Source organism: Rhinoderma darwinii, chromosome 13, assembly GCF_050947455.1.
Source record: "Rhinoderma darwinii isolate aRhiDar2 chromosome 13, aRhiDar2.hap1, whole genome shotgun sequence".
Classification (NCBI taxonomy): domain Eukaryota; kingdom Metazoa; phylum Chordata; class Amphibia; order Anura; family Rhinodermatidae; genus Rhinoderma; species Rhinoderma darwinii.
Window position 1 is genome coordinate 26,334,109 of NC_134699.1, and position 18,287 is coordinate 26,352,395.

The 18,287-nt window shown below is 41.9% G+C and overlaps 1 protein-coding gene across 3 annotated transcripts in view; it reads right to left on the minus strand.

The window, feature by feature from the left end:
* Positions 1-18,287, minus strand: part of ACLY (ATP citrate lyase) — an 86,914-nt gene that overhangs the window by 20,363 nt on the left and 48,264 nt on the right. For all 3 annotated transcript variants that reach the window (XM_075846083.1, XM_075846084.1, XM_075846082.1), the window contains exons 2-13: positions 17,629-17,815; positions 9,804-9,926; positions 7,047-7,109; positions 6,082-6,272; positions 4,711-4,790; positions 4,455-4,585; positions 2,869-2,987; positions 2,558-2,694; positions 1,940-2,001; positions 1,703-1,820; positions 894-1,048; positions 44-134 (exon numbers count right to left, since the gene is read on the minus strand). In XM_075846083.1, the coding sequence (XP_075702198.1) occupies positions 44-134; positions 894-1,048; positions 1,703-1,820; positions 1,940-2,001; positions 2,558-2,694; positions 2,869-2,987; positions 4,455-4,585; positions 4,711-4,790; positions 6,082-6,272; positions 7,047-7,109; positions 9,804-9,926; positions 17,629-17,787 (1,429 nt within the window). In that variant the 5' untranslated portion in view covers positions 17,788-17,815. The remainder of the gene's footprint in view (positions 1-43; positions 135-893; positions 1,049-1,702; positions 1,821-1,939; positions 2,002-2,557; positions 2,695-2,868; positions 2,988-4,454; positions 4,586-4,710; positions 4,791-6,081; positions 6,273-7,046; positions 7,110-9,803; positions 9,927-17,628; positions 17,816-18,287) is intronic.

Genomic DNA, 18,287 nt, shown 5'->3' on the forward strand with positions numbered 1-18,287 from the left:
AAACATGGCTAACAGTTAATAAAGGGAAACAAAAAGTATTTACCACTGGGTATAGTTGGCTTGGCCTTTTTTGCTGGAGTGATGTCCTCCTGGCGTGATTCGGAGAAGGATGCCGTTCTGCTGGGTGCAGGAGTCTGGAGGAAAGTAGATCAAATGGTCTGATACAAAGCCATATACAGAAGCCTACAGTTTGTTAAAAGGGGTTGTCTAGTTAAAATTTCCTGTCAGGGTATATAAAAATGGGTTTTCTGTTAATAGAGGGGTCCCCTGTCCAGCTTCCTTATCTCTTGGCCAGAGTTGAGTGGCTCTGGAGGACTAGTCCTGCAATTCACAGAAACCCATTGCTATGAATGAGTACTGTGTAATGCTTAATTTCACCTGAGGAGGCACTGCAGGTAAATTGAACACTTACGGTCATGTTTTCCCACAGATTATAGCTGATCGCTGGGGGTCGCAGCAGATGAACACTTTGGACAGCCCTTTTTTTTTTAGTAGAGTCCATTGACAATACACTGATCACAAAAGAACAGCCCCTTTAACGTAATGAACAGTGTTTATGTTATTGCATATAAAACGAACTTCCTAATAGAGCTGTAGTTAAAAATCTGCATGATTTAGGATTGCTGAGCCCCCGCCCCCCCTCGCTGGCCGCATGTAAATCTTGCAACTGTGACTGAACCCCATCATCTACCAGTACATTGTATATAGCACACCTTGTTATGTTTCATCCAATAGATCGGTTGATGTATTTGTTTGGTTAATGCTAAAACAAACTAATGGGAACTTATTTATTCCCGGACAACCCCTTTAAGATTTTTTTATTTTTATTTCCCGTTTCATCTCTTTGCCAATTTACATTGTAAAATGTATGGTTTAGAAAATTTCTGACTTACCGAGGAGCTGCCACTGGCATTTAGCAGAAAGTTGGCAGTGTGGGCTGCAGTGGGAGGATGATTTGGAATTGGTCTGTGGCCCAGGGCCATACCCACAATGGCCGTCATGTGAGTTTCAGTACCAAACACGTGAATTGGAATTCCAGTGGTTTTACCTAAGAAAACCAGGGCAAGCTTTACCAAAGTGCTGCATAAGATAATCTACTGTAGAATAGTCAACGTAACATATTTGGAATCCTACTGAGCATTATTCACAATCCCGATTTGCCGATTTTTCCACACCACAGAATAAAGCAAAGACATATATTTGTGTCACTTTAAAACAAAAACGGAATTTCATACACAACCTTTTGGGGACATGCTCGACGAGGGGGCGTGGCTTATTGGAAAAGGGGCACGATCTAGTGGAAAACAAGTGTGGCCTAAAATGCAACACTGCAGAAAATTTAGTGCAAAGAACTGGCGTAAACTAAGCCAACTAATAGGCGTTATAAGGTAAAAGTGTGTAGTAAGATGCGCCAAATTACTATACAGTATGCACCACTTAGGCAAGGCAGTCAGAAAATGCGCCAAATTTATCAAAGTTTACAACATTCGTAAATCTGCCCCATTATTCCTATTTCTTCCTAAGATTTTTCTTGTGCAATCGGTTCAGATTCTGATCCGGTTTTTATGAGAGGATGCAAAAGAATATACTGTATACTGGTTTGAAAAGCACCTGAACAGAAAGTTTTAATGTACTCTTAATTTGGTCTTAAAATCATGCTGCCTATACAAAAAAAGTCCTGTTTTTTTCCTAATCTACTCACCTACTTCACCCATCACACGAAGTCCCTCCTGATAATTTGGTCCACCACGTCTCACAAATATTGTAACCTCATGTTCCTTCAAAGGTCCTTGAAAGTCTTTAATTGCTCGAACAATACCCTGGGGCCAGGGGAAAAAAATAATATATATATTATATACATCTCTCTCTATCTCGATCTCCCAATGAAGATCCTTTTTAATTTTCTCTACTGCAGATCTAGGACCCTCTGACAACTCACCTTGAAAGTTGCAGCGACATTGGTGAAATTCGCAATACTACCTCCTATGATCAGGATTTTACCTAAACAAAGACGGGACATTTTTAATAAATATCAACCAACCTATAACCAAGTCCCGAAGTTATAGTAAAGAGCAGAACTTCCCATGTCCAAGAAGCTGAGGGCTTAATCTGTTAACTCCTTCAGTGTGCTATCCAACTGGTCCATTCATTTCTATAGAGCCATGCACACATCCGTTATTTAGTTTTTTTGATAGATCCATGTGCCCGATCCGCAAAACCCAGGGCAGGGCTGTCAGTTTTTGCAGATCTGTCTCGCCCATTCTAGTCAATGGTCCGTTAAAAACGGACCGCACACGGAACTCATTCGTATGCAGTGAGTTTTTTTTGCAGCCGTATAAAAGGGACAAGGATGTGTGGCTGAGCCCTAACCATGTTCGTTTCAGATTTGAAGGAGAAAGTGTTGAGCTACAATACCTACAACTTAAAATATCTTTTTGTAATATCGATCTATAAAGGATTTGTTGCTTTTGTCCATTTCTATATCAAGAATATACAGGCAGAGTTGTAGAAGTAATCTAGGCGGATCTCTCAGTAAATACATTAGACGGTCTCTTACCATCCAAATGTTTTTCTCTGGTCATAAGAGACAGGATGGTCTTGGCGTAGTCATAGGTCTGTTGCTCACTTGGGGCTCCCGAATACTCCCCATAATTAGCTAGTTCGTCCACCCCTCCCAGGTCACAGATGGTATCACTAGCGAGAGGAGTAGATAAAGAAAAGTCAGCACACTGAGTATCTCTGGGATTTCAAGGAGGTCTTCGAGAAAGTGGATTAGCTTAAAGAGGTTTTCCGGTACAAGGCGTAATAATGTACAAACCACATACTCTATTGTAAAGGACCCTAATTGGCAATTTTTGGCCCGCTTACCTGTATACAACTGAGGCTCCTCCACCAGCAACCATGGTCCAGATCCTGCCACGTGGGTTCAAAATGGTGAGTTTTAGACTTGCTCCACTCTTGGCATCCAAGTCAGCAATATAGGCTTCCTGTCATAAAAAAGGGATAATTCGATGCATTTAACTGGTCAAATGTTATTCTTTCCGTAAAAAGGCATAGAACAATAAAGCTGTACATTATCTGAAGATCATGTATACTACTGCGCTGAAAGATTGGAGTTTGCTTTCAGGACCATCATCTAACCTTGTCAGGAGAGGTGACAGGTCTTAATGTCTATTTTAGTAAATATTTGTATTCCCCATTAAACAACAATTCCGGAGCATATTTATATACAAGTCTGTGTTATGCCATTCCTCAGTTATTGTTCCTAGAATTTTACGAAAAAATTGACAACTGAGTGTTACCATTCCCCTTGTCAAAGGTGCGTGGCCACACAGTGTCACTCAGTCAGCACTGATTGGACAGTGTCAGTCTATAGGGACGCACCCCCAACTGGTAACACCCAGTTGTCAATTTATACATTTTAGGAGGAATAACAGAGGAACGGCACAATGTAGAATCTAAGAAAATATGCTGTAGAATTGTTGTTATTTCATAGGGAATAATATTATATAAACTATATCAGGAGAGGTGACAGATTCTCAAACTATTATCTATTCTAAACCAGACAACCCCTTTAATGTCTGGCTTTATGCATTTTATACTTTTAGGATTATGTAAAATGAAAAATTATAATGGCTTTGTATAAACTATATAACAAGCACATTTTACTCTAGCTTAGAATATTAAATTTTCAGGGTAAAGGTGCATATATCTCAAAGAAAAATTGAATTTATCTGGGCACAGAAAGGAATTTCTAGTAGAATAAACGTTTAATTCTAAAACATAAATTATTCCAGCGGGATACAGGATCGTAGAATACATTTTGGTGCAAACCAAATTTATACATTTGTTATGAAAAGCTTTTTATGACAGCTTCCTCTATGGACTGAAAGTCGCAAAAAAATTCAGTCTTAAATCACCTTGAGGCAACCTTGAGGATGCAGACCTCTAGGGAGAAGCACTGTTAAGACTGATTAAAACAGGGAAATTGTGTTAAGCCGGAGAGGTGGGGGCTTAAGATACATGGGATCCTGGAATCTATACAGAACATCAAGCTAATGGAATGACTGCAGGGCCATAATCTGTAATTCATAAAATGCCTTTGTTACTCAGGCCAAGCATTTTCTTCCTGCTTTATGCAACAGTGATGACAATTTTACTGCATATTCAAGGCCCCATGCACACGTAGCAGATTTGTTGCAGACTTTCCATCCGGATTTGCGGGAGGAAAACTGTTGCAGGCAAGTAAATGAGATGTTAAAAAAAAAAAAAAAAAAAAGCTTATCCCCATGCTGCTGCAAATTTTCTGCATGGAAATCAGAGCGAGCTACGGATTTTCTAATCATTCTGTTCTGGATGTTCAAGCAGATTTCACACAACACGTGCAGATTTCGCTGCGGAACATTACAGATACGAGGGTCTCATGCATAAGGAAGTTCCATTTGGATTCTTACCTCTGGATAAGCTTCTCTCCCAAAAGGTGGTGGGAAGTCCACATCCCCCCATTTAGCTTTGCAGAGATAGTCCGCAGTAGCATCAATCTTGGCTGCCATATCCAACACATACACACCACCTTTAGTTACAACTGGAAGAAGGAAATGAAGAAACAAAAGTGATACGTGTATAGACATCCCCCCAGCTATTGGAATCTATAGGCCGGGCAGGGCACATCAGCTAGCATGTCACATCCAGCTTTCAGACCAGACTTACCTAAAGGGTTGATCTCTAGATAAGTAAAGTAAAGGTCATCATAAAAGCGGACAAGCCCGGTGATAAAGCTTGCAAGGATCCTGCAGTGTAAACGGAGAAGTTACAGCTAGGCTAACACTAACCAATAATTTTAAAAAAAAATAGCACATTTCAGATTAGTTCAGAGCAAGTAAAACTATTGTAACCAATCAAAAAATTCCTTTAATTGTCCATTAAACTTTAATCAGACATAACACTTTGTGTTCTGTGGGAGTTAAAAAGGACCGGTCCCCTCTTCTGACATGTCCTGTTTTAGTAAACACATGTCATTCCCATGAAATAACAATTTGGGAGCATATTTTTTTTTAAGAACTCTAAATTGTACCGTTCCTCTGTTATTCCTCCTAGAAAACTATGAATAAATTGACAACTGGGTGTTACCAGTTGGGGGGGGGGGTGTCCCTACACAGACTGACACTGTCCAATCAGTGCTGACAGAGTGAGACTATGCATGGACACGCCCCTTTGACAAGGAGAATAGTAACACCCAGTTGTCAATTTAGTCACATGAACGACACAACACAGCGTTCTAAGAAAAGATGCTCCAGAATTGTTATTTCATGGGGAATACAATTATTTACCAAAATAGACAAGTCAGGAGAAGTGACAGGCCCTCTTTAGAGGGATTACTTATTCTCATACTAAAATTCTCTTTGGCTGTAAGTCATTCCAGACCCAATCCAAACCCCGTTGACAAGCTACAATGATGACAAAAGGCAGAAATCTCCACTTATAGGAATCTAAGCATTATCTAGAATGTTAAGACTGATACAATCTACAAAATACATATCATGCAGACTAAGTGGTACAAATGGTCACCGAAGGGATAATAATGCATTACACAACCATATAACGGTGCTGTCCATCTAAAAAAAGAGCTATTAATACCAAGGGAACAATAGAGCACTAGTGCCATGTCATTACACTCTGTAGCCCCCAAGCCAGGTCTAGTGAACAGCATGATGAGAAAACACTTGTGTGATGAACTAGTTGCAGCCTATAGAAAAATATTACAGGTTGATAATTCTGATCAATGTAGTCAATATAGAGTCAACGACAGTCGATAACAGCTGGATCCCGCAAGGAACCGCTGTCACCGAAGCCGTCAGTCTTGCTGACCTGCCGGATTCGGGTTTCAGCAGAAGATACAGCTATGTATCCAGGATACATAGAAGCTGGATCTCAAAAAGTAAAGACATTTTTTTCTTACTAAAAACCAATTACAAAGTTGCATTAAACACTATAATATTTTTATTTTTTTTACTAAAACAAAGTCTTCAATGGTATACAAAGCCTTTAAGAGCTATAGTAACATATGTTCGTATGACTTACTCTTTCTTGTCAGGGGCTACATGAGTCAGGAGGTGGTTCTTCACATCTTGTTCGGTCAAGCGATCCCCCACACCAACAAGTAACTTCTGTGCCTTTGCATCAACATCTCCAACATCCACACCTCCCTCATGATGGAATAGCACATAGTCCCCCTCCCGGGCAGCATAGATGCAAACATAGAATTCCTCTTCCTGTCAGAAAACCAATGAGGCGTGAGGAACGCTACAGAAACTTGTGGATAAGCCATAAGTAAATATGTACGGGGCTTTATTGTTAAATTTACTATTACATGGCACAAAGTTCATTTCAACAGAGTTTTTACTTATAATGAAACAAAAATGAGAAAAAAACTTGCATCTGAAAAGCAGTCCCATTTGAGGACTAAGGTGTTTAAAGGGTAACTCAACGTTCGACAAACTTCTGACATGTCTGCTCGTGTGAGCGATCAGCCGATTAGTTTCCGTTTGGCTTTTTCCGGAAATCAATGTAGCGGAGTACAGGCTCAATAGAAAAAGTCTATGAGCCCGTACTCCTATACATCGGTTTTCCAGAAAAAGCCGAACAGAAACGAAGCGGCTGAGCGCTCACACGAGCACTTCTGCTGCTCCATACTAGCGATTGGTGGGAATCTCAGTGCTCGGGCCCCCACCAATCAAAACTTCTGACATGTCCCTACGACATCAGAAGTTTATCAAACGTTTAGTTACCCTTTAAACAACAACTATTAATGGAATCGGTCCGCTATGGAATGGTTAAATATAGGAATTGACTACAGGGACCTTAGAACAGTATAAGCCATTAGGGCCCCATATATTATTAGACAGTATCAGTATTTTAGGAGCCCATCTGACACAGAATTGGACCCTTTGCACATTTAGTTAAATCAAAAACTAAAGAATGTGTCGGACCCCCCCCCCCCCACGTTCATTGTCCCATGTGACGGAGTTGTGTGGGATGAATCTGACCTGCTTATGTGAAACAAATGGCTCAATCAGAAAGTTTTTGAGGATCCCCCTTGCTTTGGCAATCTGAGAAAGAAGCAAAGTATAGTTAAAAACATGAAATTATTAAACAATGGAAATAATGAGAACAGAAACACAATTTCTAAAGTTGTTCAATTTACCGAACGAAATTTTAGCAAGATAAATCAGAGGAAATTTTTTTTAAAAAACACACACACACACACACACACACACACACACACACACACACACACACACACACACACACACACAGTGTAACTGCAATAAGAATAGTCACTTACTAATGTGCTGTCTGTAGCAGAACGGACTCTAAGGCTGCAATACATCGGCAAACATCTGCCGATTACTTTCAATGGGCTTTACGATGTACTGTGCCGACGAGCTGTCATTTTACGCGTCGCTGTCAAAAGACGGCTCGTAAAATTACAGCCTCGTCAAAAGAAGTGCAGGACACTTCTTGGGCCGTTTTCTCATAGACTCCAATGAAAACTGCTCCAAAAACGGCCGTAAAAAACGCTGAGAAAACGCGAGTTGCTCAAAAAACGTCTGAAAATCAGGGGCTGTTTTCCCTTGAAAACAGCTCTGTATTTTGAGACGTTTTTGACTCTACGTGTGTACATACCCTAAGCCAGAAGGACATCCAGTTACATGGCCAGGCTCATGGTGTTTATCTCATGTTTGTGTGGCATCCTGTACACTGAACAGTGGTTATCTCCCCTCTCTAAAGTACAAAATGTCACACATCACATTCACTTTATCTCCACGGCTCCCTTATCTCTCCGTCGGGACAATGTTTCACATGCTGGGCAGAGTATAGCAGCAGAGCGGTGTCTCAGGAGCAAATAATTATACTACCTTACACCTTGTAATAGAGGGGCATGCAGGCAGCCATAAATAGAGGCAATGTCTGTGAGAGGAATCATGGAAACTGTAGTCCTTTACATGATGATCTTGCCCAAAAGTCAAAAGTCCTGTCAGCATCAAAACAACTGTACAGAGCTTGGCAAGATATTGAAAATAAAAAAATGAAAACATTTTTGAGATATGGTAGCATCCCGGGTCAGCATGGAGACGCATAGCGGTACTTTTCTGAATTTTTCATACTCTAGGATAATCCACTCAAACGATAAAATTATGGAGGCTTTAGTTACCACTAGGGGGAGTTTAGGAGTTTGCTGCATAATCTGTAATTTGAGTTCCAACCACTGACAAGCTGGGTTAACAAGTCAGTCTAAATGAGGGTTTTTTTTACTGCGATTCGCGGCAAACAAAAAAAAAAAGACACGTTTGTACCGTGTGAACCCAGTCTAAATATATATTATGAGAGTAATCAGCACAGAATGTTAGACCTAAAACATTATGACAAAAGCAGACTTTAACATATGGCCATGAGCCCTTATAATATGGGCAAAAAGTAATTTGTTAAACTTGCGCTAGTTTTTATATTATTAAATAGAACCATCCCTTTCCATAGCACTTAACATAGCATATTGGGGTACGGACCAGGTTACAAGATGAAAACAGAACATGAAAGTGGCCAGATCAGAGTTTTTATCTTTGCAAAGGTTTTTTTCATTATTATTTTTGCTCGCCCCAGATAAGAATTCCTATCAGGCACTTGTTTGCTTCTTAGCAAAGTCTACTGGATCATCCTGCGTTCTGACATTAGGCAGCCAATCAATCTTTAAGAGCCGAGACACATCCCTTGCCAAATCACACAGCGGGAATACATCCTTTTAATTGGACATTTTGAGAGCTGAAAACAAGTGGATCCAGATATTACAGACACTGCAAAGTGATTTATTCTAAGGATTAATGCAATAGTCAGCTAGGAAAAAAACAAGAATTTATGCTGTAACATTAACGAATAAAAAACAAGTCAGCAAACTATGTTGAAAGAAATATTGCAAAAATGCAACTAAAAGGGAACCTGTCAGCAGTTAAACAGAGCGATAAAGAGGGAGGTATTAGAAACATGTTTAATTCCCCCCCAGCGTGCCAATCTCAAGTGCCCCTAATGTGAGTCTTCATGTGCTACTGTACTGCAAGCCCCACCCCTCTGCTATGTGACGGCTCTTGTGGTCTCCTGATTGGCCGCAAGAGCTGTCGCTCAGAGCAGAGAGGTACTTGCGCCCTCCGTGCCATCGGGAAGCAAATGTCACAGAAAAAAGGTATGTTTAAAACGCCCTCCCTTATATTGTGCTGTCAGCACTTTTGAGGCCTCAGAATCAAAAATGATCACCTCTCTACAGGATAGGTGATAATTGATGGATCGCTGAGAGCCCCACCACTAGGACCCCCACTGATCGCGTGAATCCCCTGTCCCTCCACACTGCTCGACTGCAGTAAGGAGGACATCGAATGGAGAGATGGTCAAGCATGCGCACTGCTGCCCCATTCAAAGTCTATGGTACTGATGGAAACAGCAAAGCACAGCGCTCGGCTGTTTCCGTCACTCTCATGGACATTGATGGAAGTGGGCGCATGCTTGACCGATGCTACCTTCAAGCACTCCTCACTGCATGGGATGCAGTGAGGAGGAACAGGGGGGGGGGTTCAAGACCCCCACTCATGATCGGTGGGGGTCCCAGCGATCAGACAATTATCACCTATCCTGTGGATAGATAGTTTTTTAACCTGGGAAAATCCCTTTAAGAAGAAGTCCCCATTGCACAATTCTTGGCCCGAATTAACTACAATACAGAATATGAGCCATCTATTAGTATTACATATGCTTACCGTGGTTTCATGCCCAAGCCGTGGCTTTAACCAACTCTTCACTTGGTCCAAATTTAAGTTAACACCAACAAGCCCCAGCTTTCCACGACGTTTGATGAGTTGGTCTGGCTTCACCACCAAAGGCTGAAAGACACAAGAAACAGAAGGGTATGCAATGGGTGCACATAATAAAACATTTATATTCAAAGTGAATTGGGAAAGAAAATTTTTTAAACTCAGTAAAAAAAATCTAAAAGAGAAGAGAGTTACATTGTGCCACAATTTAAACGAAAGTAGCCCAAAGATATTGGACAAGCAGCAGAATATGTGGAGGATAAGAAGATATGCATGTACGTGACAAGGGTCATAGGGAAGTATGGAGGGTGCTCATGGGCTGAGCGCCCTCCATACCCTGCGGGTGTCAGCTGTGTTTTACAGCTGACAGCCCAGACTAACGGCCGGGAACAGTGATCGCGCTGTTCCTGGCCGTTTAACCCGTCAAATGCTGCGGTGAATCGCGAGCGAGGCATCTGAAGCGTTGAAAAGAGGGGGCGGCCCTCTCTAACAGCTCATCGGCGCCCCCACTCCGCGATCAGGGGGGCTCAGGTGGTTGTCATGGCAGCCCAGGGGCCTAATGAACGCTCCCAGGGCTGCCTTTTGTCTGCCTCTTTTAAGCCGTGTCTCTGGCATGGCTTAACAGAAACCTGTGAAAATTACGATATACTGTAATACATTAGTATTGCAGTACATCTAACAATCGCTGGTTTAAGTACCCTAGGGCGACTAATAAATGGTGTGAAAAAAAAAAAAAAAAAAGGTTTATAAGGTTATCAGTAGTGAAAAAAAAACTACAAAAAAAACAAACTTATATAATGTAATGTAGAAATTAAGAACAAATAAATAAAAAATAAAACACAAATTTACTATCGCTGCATCCGTGATAGTCTGGACTATTGCAATATACCATTATTTAACTCGCACGGTGAACGCAGTAAAATAAAATAAAAAAATGTGAAAAAAAAATTTTCATTGAAACCGCCAAAATCAAAAAATGAGCCCTCACACCGCTCAATCCACGAAAAAAAATTGAAAAAGTTATGGCTCTCAGAATGTGATGAAACAAATCAATTATAATTTATTTTTTTTTTAACAAAAAAGGTTTTCATGTTTGTTTTTTTAGTAATAATAAAATAAAAATAAAAAAAATAAATAAAAAAAAAATATATATAAATTTGGTATCACCGTAATCGTATTGAGCCGCAGAATAAGGTTACGTTGTCGTTTTTACCGCACAGTGAAAGCCGTAAAAAGAATGTAGGAATCGCAGTTTTTTCCAATTTCAGCCCACAAATAATTTTTTTTTCTGTTTCCCAGTACATTATATGGTACTTTAAATGGTGCCATTACAAACTAAAACTCCTCCCGCAAACAATAAGCCGTCACTCCGCTCTATTGATGGAAAAAAAAAATTTAAAAAAAAGTTATGGCTCTTGGAACGAGGGGAGTGAAAAATTAAAACAAAATAAATAAATAAAAAAAATAAATAAAAATGGCTCGGTCCTTATGGGGTTAAATGCCCAACTTTTTCCACTTAAACTTTTAAAGCACTGACTTAGTCTAGTGCCGCTTGACATTAAGAACGCAAATGTTGCGCTGCCAGTCGCACCGAATTATAGTAAATGTGGCCACGCTAAACTCCAGCAGGTTTGATTTTCTACCGACTCATGTCAAAGCCACTTGCGGGTCGCAACGCGACCACATTTACTGCCATTAGCAACGATGTAGAAATGCAACATTTGGGCATACCGAATCAGTCTACAGATATAAAGGGGCATGGACCAGAGATAGCGATTCAACACATGACATCACACTGCAGCCAGTATTGACCCAGATGTGGCCAGGGGGACATAAGATGAGTGACAGATTTATTAATTTATTTTTACACAAAAAAAGAAAAAAATTCCTGCTTTATTAAAATTAAAAATCGGTTCTTACATGGGAAGACATCTAGATAACCCAAAAGCTTTGGATAACTCAAAACTCTATTTTGTGTAGCCAGCTTTAGATACAGAACGCAACGCAGTATCTGTCCAATGCTTAGATACTTCGGTATCTGCCATATAGAAGATCTTCTAAGTTAACCACATTCTCGCAGACATTGCATTTGGAGGCTGATAAAGTGAATGAAATCGCCCTGATCCTAGTGGTTTACCTCAATTACGGTTTCACTTAATCCATAATTTATTCACATTACACAAAGGCAGGATCCAGTTTTGATACGTGATGTGCCACTGCCAGAGTTCTTCTCATTAGAACAGGCTGTACGGCAGAGCAGGGAGGGACACCAAGGCACTGACCTTTCTTATTTATTCAGAAATAACTGTACGTCATAAAAGTTTCAGACTCCCATGATTCCCTGCAGAAATGCATTAACTAGATTAACACTCCAATGATTAGATATTGCTCAATGATTTGGGCTCTGGCCAGACTGCAAATGGACACTCTGCAGATACAAAGATTTAATGATCGCACCACGCTGTCATTTATCTACATTATGTGGATGCTTCCAAGGACTCAGCCCTTGGGAGAATCGTGTTTTGGAAGCAAATTATTCCGTTCCGATGGGAAAGAGTCAAATAAATTACATAATTTCTTTTTGCAAGGTTAACAGTGAGATACAGTCTTAGAATTTTCCTAGGTCGAGTAAGCTAAATAAGAATAGACAGCAGAAAGGGGAGAAGATCGGAAGGCAAGAGGCCTTTGGATGAATTATAAGGGTATGTTCACAGAGCTTAGCAAAATACGGAGCGGTTTTCAGGCGAAAACAGTGCCTAATTTTCATACGTCTTTGTAGCAACTCACGTTTTTCGCACCATATTTTACGAATGTTATTGGAGCGGTTTTTCAATGGAGTCAATGAAAAACAGCTCCAAAAACGTCCCAAGAAGTGACATGCACTTCTTTTTCGCAGGCGTCTTTTTACACGCCGTATTTTGACAGTGACGCGTGAAATTACACCTCGTGGGAACAGAACACCGTAAAACCCATTGCAAGAAATGGGCAGATGTTTGTAGGCGTATTAGGGTTTTTTTTTCCAGGCATAATTCGAGGCGTAAAATGCCCAAATTACGTTTGAAAACAGTGCGTGTGAACATACCCATAGTTGTTAAAGCGAGTCGGTCATCAGATTTTACCCTAACAAAATGGCTAACACACATACAAGAGTAGATGCGGATGGCAGATATGTGCTAGTTCATGCTAATGTAAACTCTATCCCTTATGTCATAATTGGTATCTACAACCCGCCACAGGGCTCAATAAATATAATCAGTGAGGCCATCTCATTTGCATCCACTTGCCAGGAGGCACGAGTTATATGAATGGGGGACCTGAACCTCACCATAGACCCTCTGTTGGATCGCTTCACTGTCAGGGCTGGCCCCCCGAGAGCCCATGAGTCCCACGCCGCTAGCATCTCTGATAGATGAGATGGGATGGTTGGATCTATGGAGAGTGAGCCACCCGGGAATAAGGGAATACACGTGCCATACTCCGCAGTTTAACGCATTGTCTCGCATTGACTACGTGTTCGGATCTCTCGCCATTTTCTCAAGCATGGATTCTATAGAGCACCTGCCCAGGGGGGTGTCCGATCATAGCCCGATTCTTTTACAGTTAAGTCAGCGGGCAGAGGGAATGAGGGGAGCTTTTAAAATACACCCATTTTGGTTGCAATTGTTTACGGGGAGTGACAGAATACCTGACCAACTAGATGTCTTTTTAGGAGCTCATTCACAAGAACACAACAGTGCATTGGTATGGGATACACTAAAGGCATACCTGAGAGGGTGCTTGAGGTCCTCTATATCCTATGTTAAACGCTCCTCAGCCAGACAAGAAGTGGATTTAGCACAGCAATGCAGGGATTTAGAGGATACTTTTGTGCGTGACCCTACCCAGGTTAATAGAGAAGCTTGGCTGGCAGCGGGTAGACAATACTTGCTTCTAGTCAAGGAGAAGGCAGCGAGAAGGATATTCTTCACTAAACAATCCTTTTTTGAGCACGGTAATCAGTCGAGTAAGCTGCTTGCACAAATAGCGAAACAGAATACCATGTCCCCCCATATCCCAGCCAAATCAGGGTACGGCTACTACGCCATTAGACATACTGAACAGATTCGCAGACTTTTATGGAGAGCTTTACACCTCACAGGCACAGTATTCTATGGAGGAATTGCACACCTATTTAGAAGGGGTAAACTTTCCAGAGTTGTCAGAGGAGAATAGAATAAAGTTAGAGGCCCCCTTCTCGGTACAGGAGATAGAGGAATGCTTGTCCTCCATGACAAAAGGGAAGGCCCCTAGAGGTGTATGTTAAATATGCTGATGTTCTGTGTCCCCAGTTGTTAACGGTATTTGAGGACGCCTTTCAGAGGGGTGAGCTACCTGTCTCGATGAAAGATGCCACTATAGTTGTCATTTTGAAACCAGGGAAAAGTTCAGAGGAATGTGGGTCGTACCGCCCGATATCCCTACTCAATGTGGATTATAAAATTCTAACCAAACTTTTAGCTAATAGACTCAGTGGTGCTATCACAGACATTATCCATCCAGATCAATCCGGTTTTATCCCAGGCAAATCAACATCGGATAATATCCGCAGAGCTCAGGTGGTGACCCAGATAGGGTGGTGGGAGCAGCAGGACTGGGCGTTGGCCTCGTTGGACGCGGCTAAGGCCTTTGATTCAGTGGAGTGGCCTTATTTGTTTGAGGTCCTCCGCAGATTTGGTTTCGGCGAGAGATTCCTTAAATGGATTAAAATCCTATACAAAGATCCAAGAGCATCGGTGTTGGTCAATGGGATTTTGTCCCCCTCCTTTCGTCTCCATAGAGGCACGAGGCAGGGGTGTCCTCTGTCCCCTCTTCTGTTTGCAGTGGCCATCGAGCCCCTGGCTATCCGCATCCGTTGAGATGCGGCTTTTCAGGGTGTCCGCATAGGACCACGGGAGGATCGGATTGGTCTCTATGCTGATGACATGATTTTGTATATGGCTAATCCGAACGCCTCCTTACCCAGAGCAATGACAATACTGGAGGAGTTTGGACGGTTCTCAGGCCTATTTATTAATTGGAGTAAGTCATTTCTTATGCCCCTTAGACCCGATAACTGTGGGTGGGACACGGATTTCCAGGGCCTGCAGGTGGTCTCCTCTTTTAAATACTTAGGGGTCTTTATAGTTAGGGATAGTGTCAATTCATATGATCTTAATATATATCCCCTGTTGACATATCTGAGAGATAAATTTGCTGTCTGGAAGGCGCTCCCTATATCGACCGCCGGAAGAATAAATTTAATTAAAATGATATAGTGCTGCCCAAAATGTTATATCTCCTAGAACACGCGGACACCCTGGTCCCTAAACGATTCTTCAGCCTGGTGAGCTCTTTATTTTCCTCATTTGTATGGGGGGAGAGTCGCCATAAGCTTAAACTTAGCATGCTCCAACGCCCCAAGGAACGGGCGGGGGCCGCTCTACCTGATGTGTTCCTATACTACTTGGCAGGCCAGCTAAGATATATTAAGGCATGGGTGGCCGAGGAACCAATGCCTAATGCAGAACTCCACTTAGCCCATTTTCTTCGGATCCCTTCTTTGTGGCCCATACTTGAGCCGCATGGATATAGTCCTAGATATTCCTTGCCAATAATCAAACTAGCTAGGCAGGTCTGGTCACATGTTAAGAAAGTTCTGGAATGGGAGGACATAGTTGCAGAACTGCCACTTTGGTCTCATCAGGGTCTGTCTCACTTTAGGGGGATGCAGGACTCTGATTTTTGGATTGAATTAGGCATTACTGAGGTACAAAGCCTGATAGATGATGAGGGACATATGATATCAGCCAGAGAGATACAGGATACATTCAGGATACCGGAGAGAGATACATTCCGATGTGTTCAGATTAGACATGCTTTACAATCCCAGTTCAGGGAAGATCAGAGACCCATTTCTTCACTTCCGCTCATTGGTATTCTGAGAACACAGGGGCCAAGGGGGATGGTATCGGCCCTTTATACTTACCTTCTGTCGCAGAGGGTCGCTCACGCTGAGATGTCGGTTGAGGTGGGATGGAGGGGTCTTATTCCCACATTGTCCAGTGAGGACTGGGGGGAGGCCATGGGGTCGCATCTCTTGGTCTCGCCTGCAGCGAACAATAAATTGACGCAACTGTACATCGTACACAGGTGTTATATTACCCCTATCAGATTATATCGGATGGGAAGGGCACCCAGCACACGATGCCCTAGATGCTCTCAAGACTTGGCTGGCTTTGATCACATGATATGGTTATGCCCAGTCATAGCCAACTTTTGGAAAGAAGTAACGCAAATAATGTCCTCAATTATGACCAAGCCGATCCCGTGTGAACCAGGTCTCTGCTTATTGGGGCTGTTAGGAGAGGGGATGTGGACACACTATGAAGGTATCTTCCTGCGAGAAGCCCTGTTCTTAGCCAGAAAAGCGATAGCTATCCGATGGATGGGGAACACTTTCCCGGATGCATTACAATGGAAAAGCCTGGTCAATGCCATTCTCCCATATGAAAACATAGTATATAAGCATAGAGGATGTCAATATAAATTCTTGAAAATTTGGGGAGAGTGGAGTTCATCGCCTCTTACTTCCTTCAGCGTGGGCGACCTTAGAGAATCCTTACCACTTCACGTAGGAGGGAATTGAGATTTATTTGGCTAGGTATTAACTACCTTAGGGGTGATAATGGAGAATAGATCAAGTAAATAATTGTGACTTGTATGTTTGCAGATTCACCAATAAGTGGGACACTGACCTGCCTGCGTGCAGTGAATATGCGGAGTCTCCTGTGACTCACCTTCATGTATAAATGTACAATGCAATCTATTGTTTCTCATGTGCATTCATGGTATGCAGGAACGTTAATGTTACCGTTTTGTTGTTATTTACTAATGATTTCTGTATGTACTATTACAATAAACCGAGTTAAAAAAAAAAAAATGGCTAACACCGCTAGTTAGCGATAGGTTAACAGAATAGAAACATACCAGTGTTGAATGTCTTAGGGCTTGCATCAGGGTAAAAAAAAAAGTTCTCGTATCCACCGAACCCGTAGGTGTCTGGCATCTTGAGCTCCAATCACTCCCATCCTGAGGTGATTGACAGCTCCACTTGTATGATTCTGGCAGGCAGAGCGGTCAATCAACTGCAGAGGGGAGTGGTTAGAGCTCAAGATGCCAGACACTTCGTGGTTCGGCGGACACAGGAAGGATAATTTGCATACGGCACGCAGCAGAATAAAACTTTTTCATCCTAATGCAAACCAAAGAGATTCAACACTGATATGTTACTACTGCTTTACCCTATCACTACCTAGCAGTGTTAGCCATTTGATAGGCTAAAATCTGATGGCAGACTCCCTCTAAAGCGTAGGTTCACCTTTAGGAAATTGCTATTTATGCAGTTCCAAATTCTTGCACTCCCTCCCTATAGAAGCGGGAGTGCCCTGGTAAAAGGGAAAGGTAAGAAGGCCCGTAAACAGAATACAGGCTCCCATAAACCGCATCCAGTGCGGTGCTGATGGATTTGAAGAATAAAGATCATGAATGTATTCCTTACTGCCCTGAGGTTTATGATCGCTTCACTCCCGCTGGGTTTGGGTACATTAAACAAAATTTTACTTCTGTAATTCACTGTATAATTGCCGATGGTTCGCCTGATTCTTTATACGAGTGCAGGAGAACAATGCCGCATTACACAGATGTACATGGGAAAAAAGGATCAGATTTTGGTGGGATTTCGTCCACGGTTTACCTCAGTGAGAAGCCATGGATGGTCTTGTACAAGTTTGTCCCAGTCCGTATCGTAGGTCACTTGGGCGTACTTGAAGCGGTTCTGCACTGCAGCGGTGGTACAGATGTATTTATACAAGAATTCCTTTCCGGTCTGCTCAGAGATCGCTTTTGCCGACATGGTGCTGCCGGACCGTTGTAGGTGCTATCTGTAATGGTAAAGAAGATCCAGGTGTAAATGGATAAGAAGGGTTAGTGCATTCAGTCTGTATACCGTAGCTTATAAAACACAAGACATCTCGAAAAAAAATTTTTAGGTCAAGCACAATGCAAGTTTAGTAGTTCCCTCACAATCACACTGCCGCATAGGTTTAATAAAACTAGAAAGCTTTATAAATGGCTGAAAATTAACGCCAAAAACATTAGCAACAGTTCCATCACCTTTATCATAAAAATAAAAAGCTATAGCATCCAATATATATGTATAGATCAGGGCGATTCATAAAGGATGGCGCAGAAGTAAAGGCCTGCAGTTAAAGTAACATCAGTGGTAAATGGCCAGTGACTGAAAATCAAAACAAAAGTGGCTTAGTGGCCCATAGCAACCAATCACAGCACAGCTTTCATTTTCAAGAGCCAAATTAGGAATGTGCTTACATAGAGTGACGTAAGATGGAGACA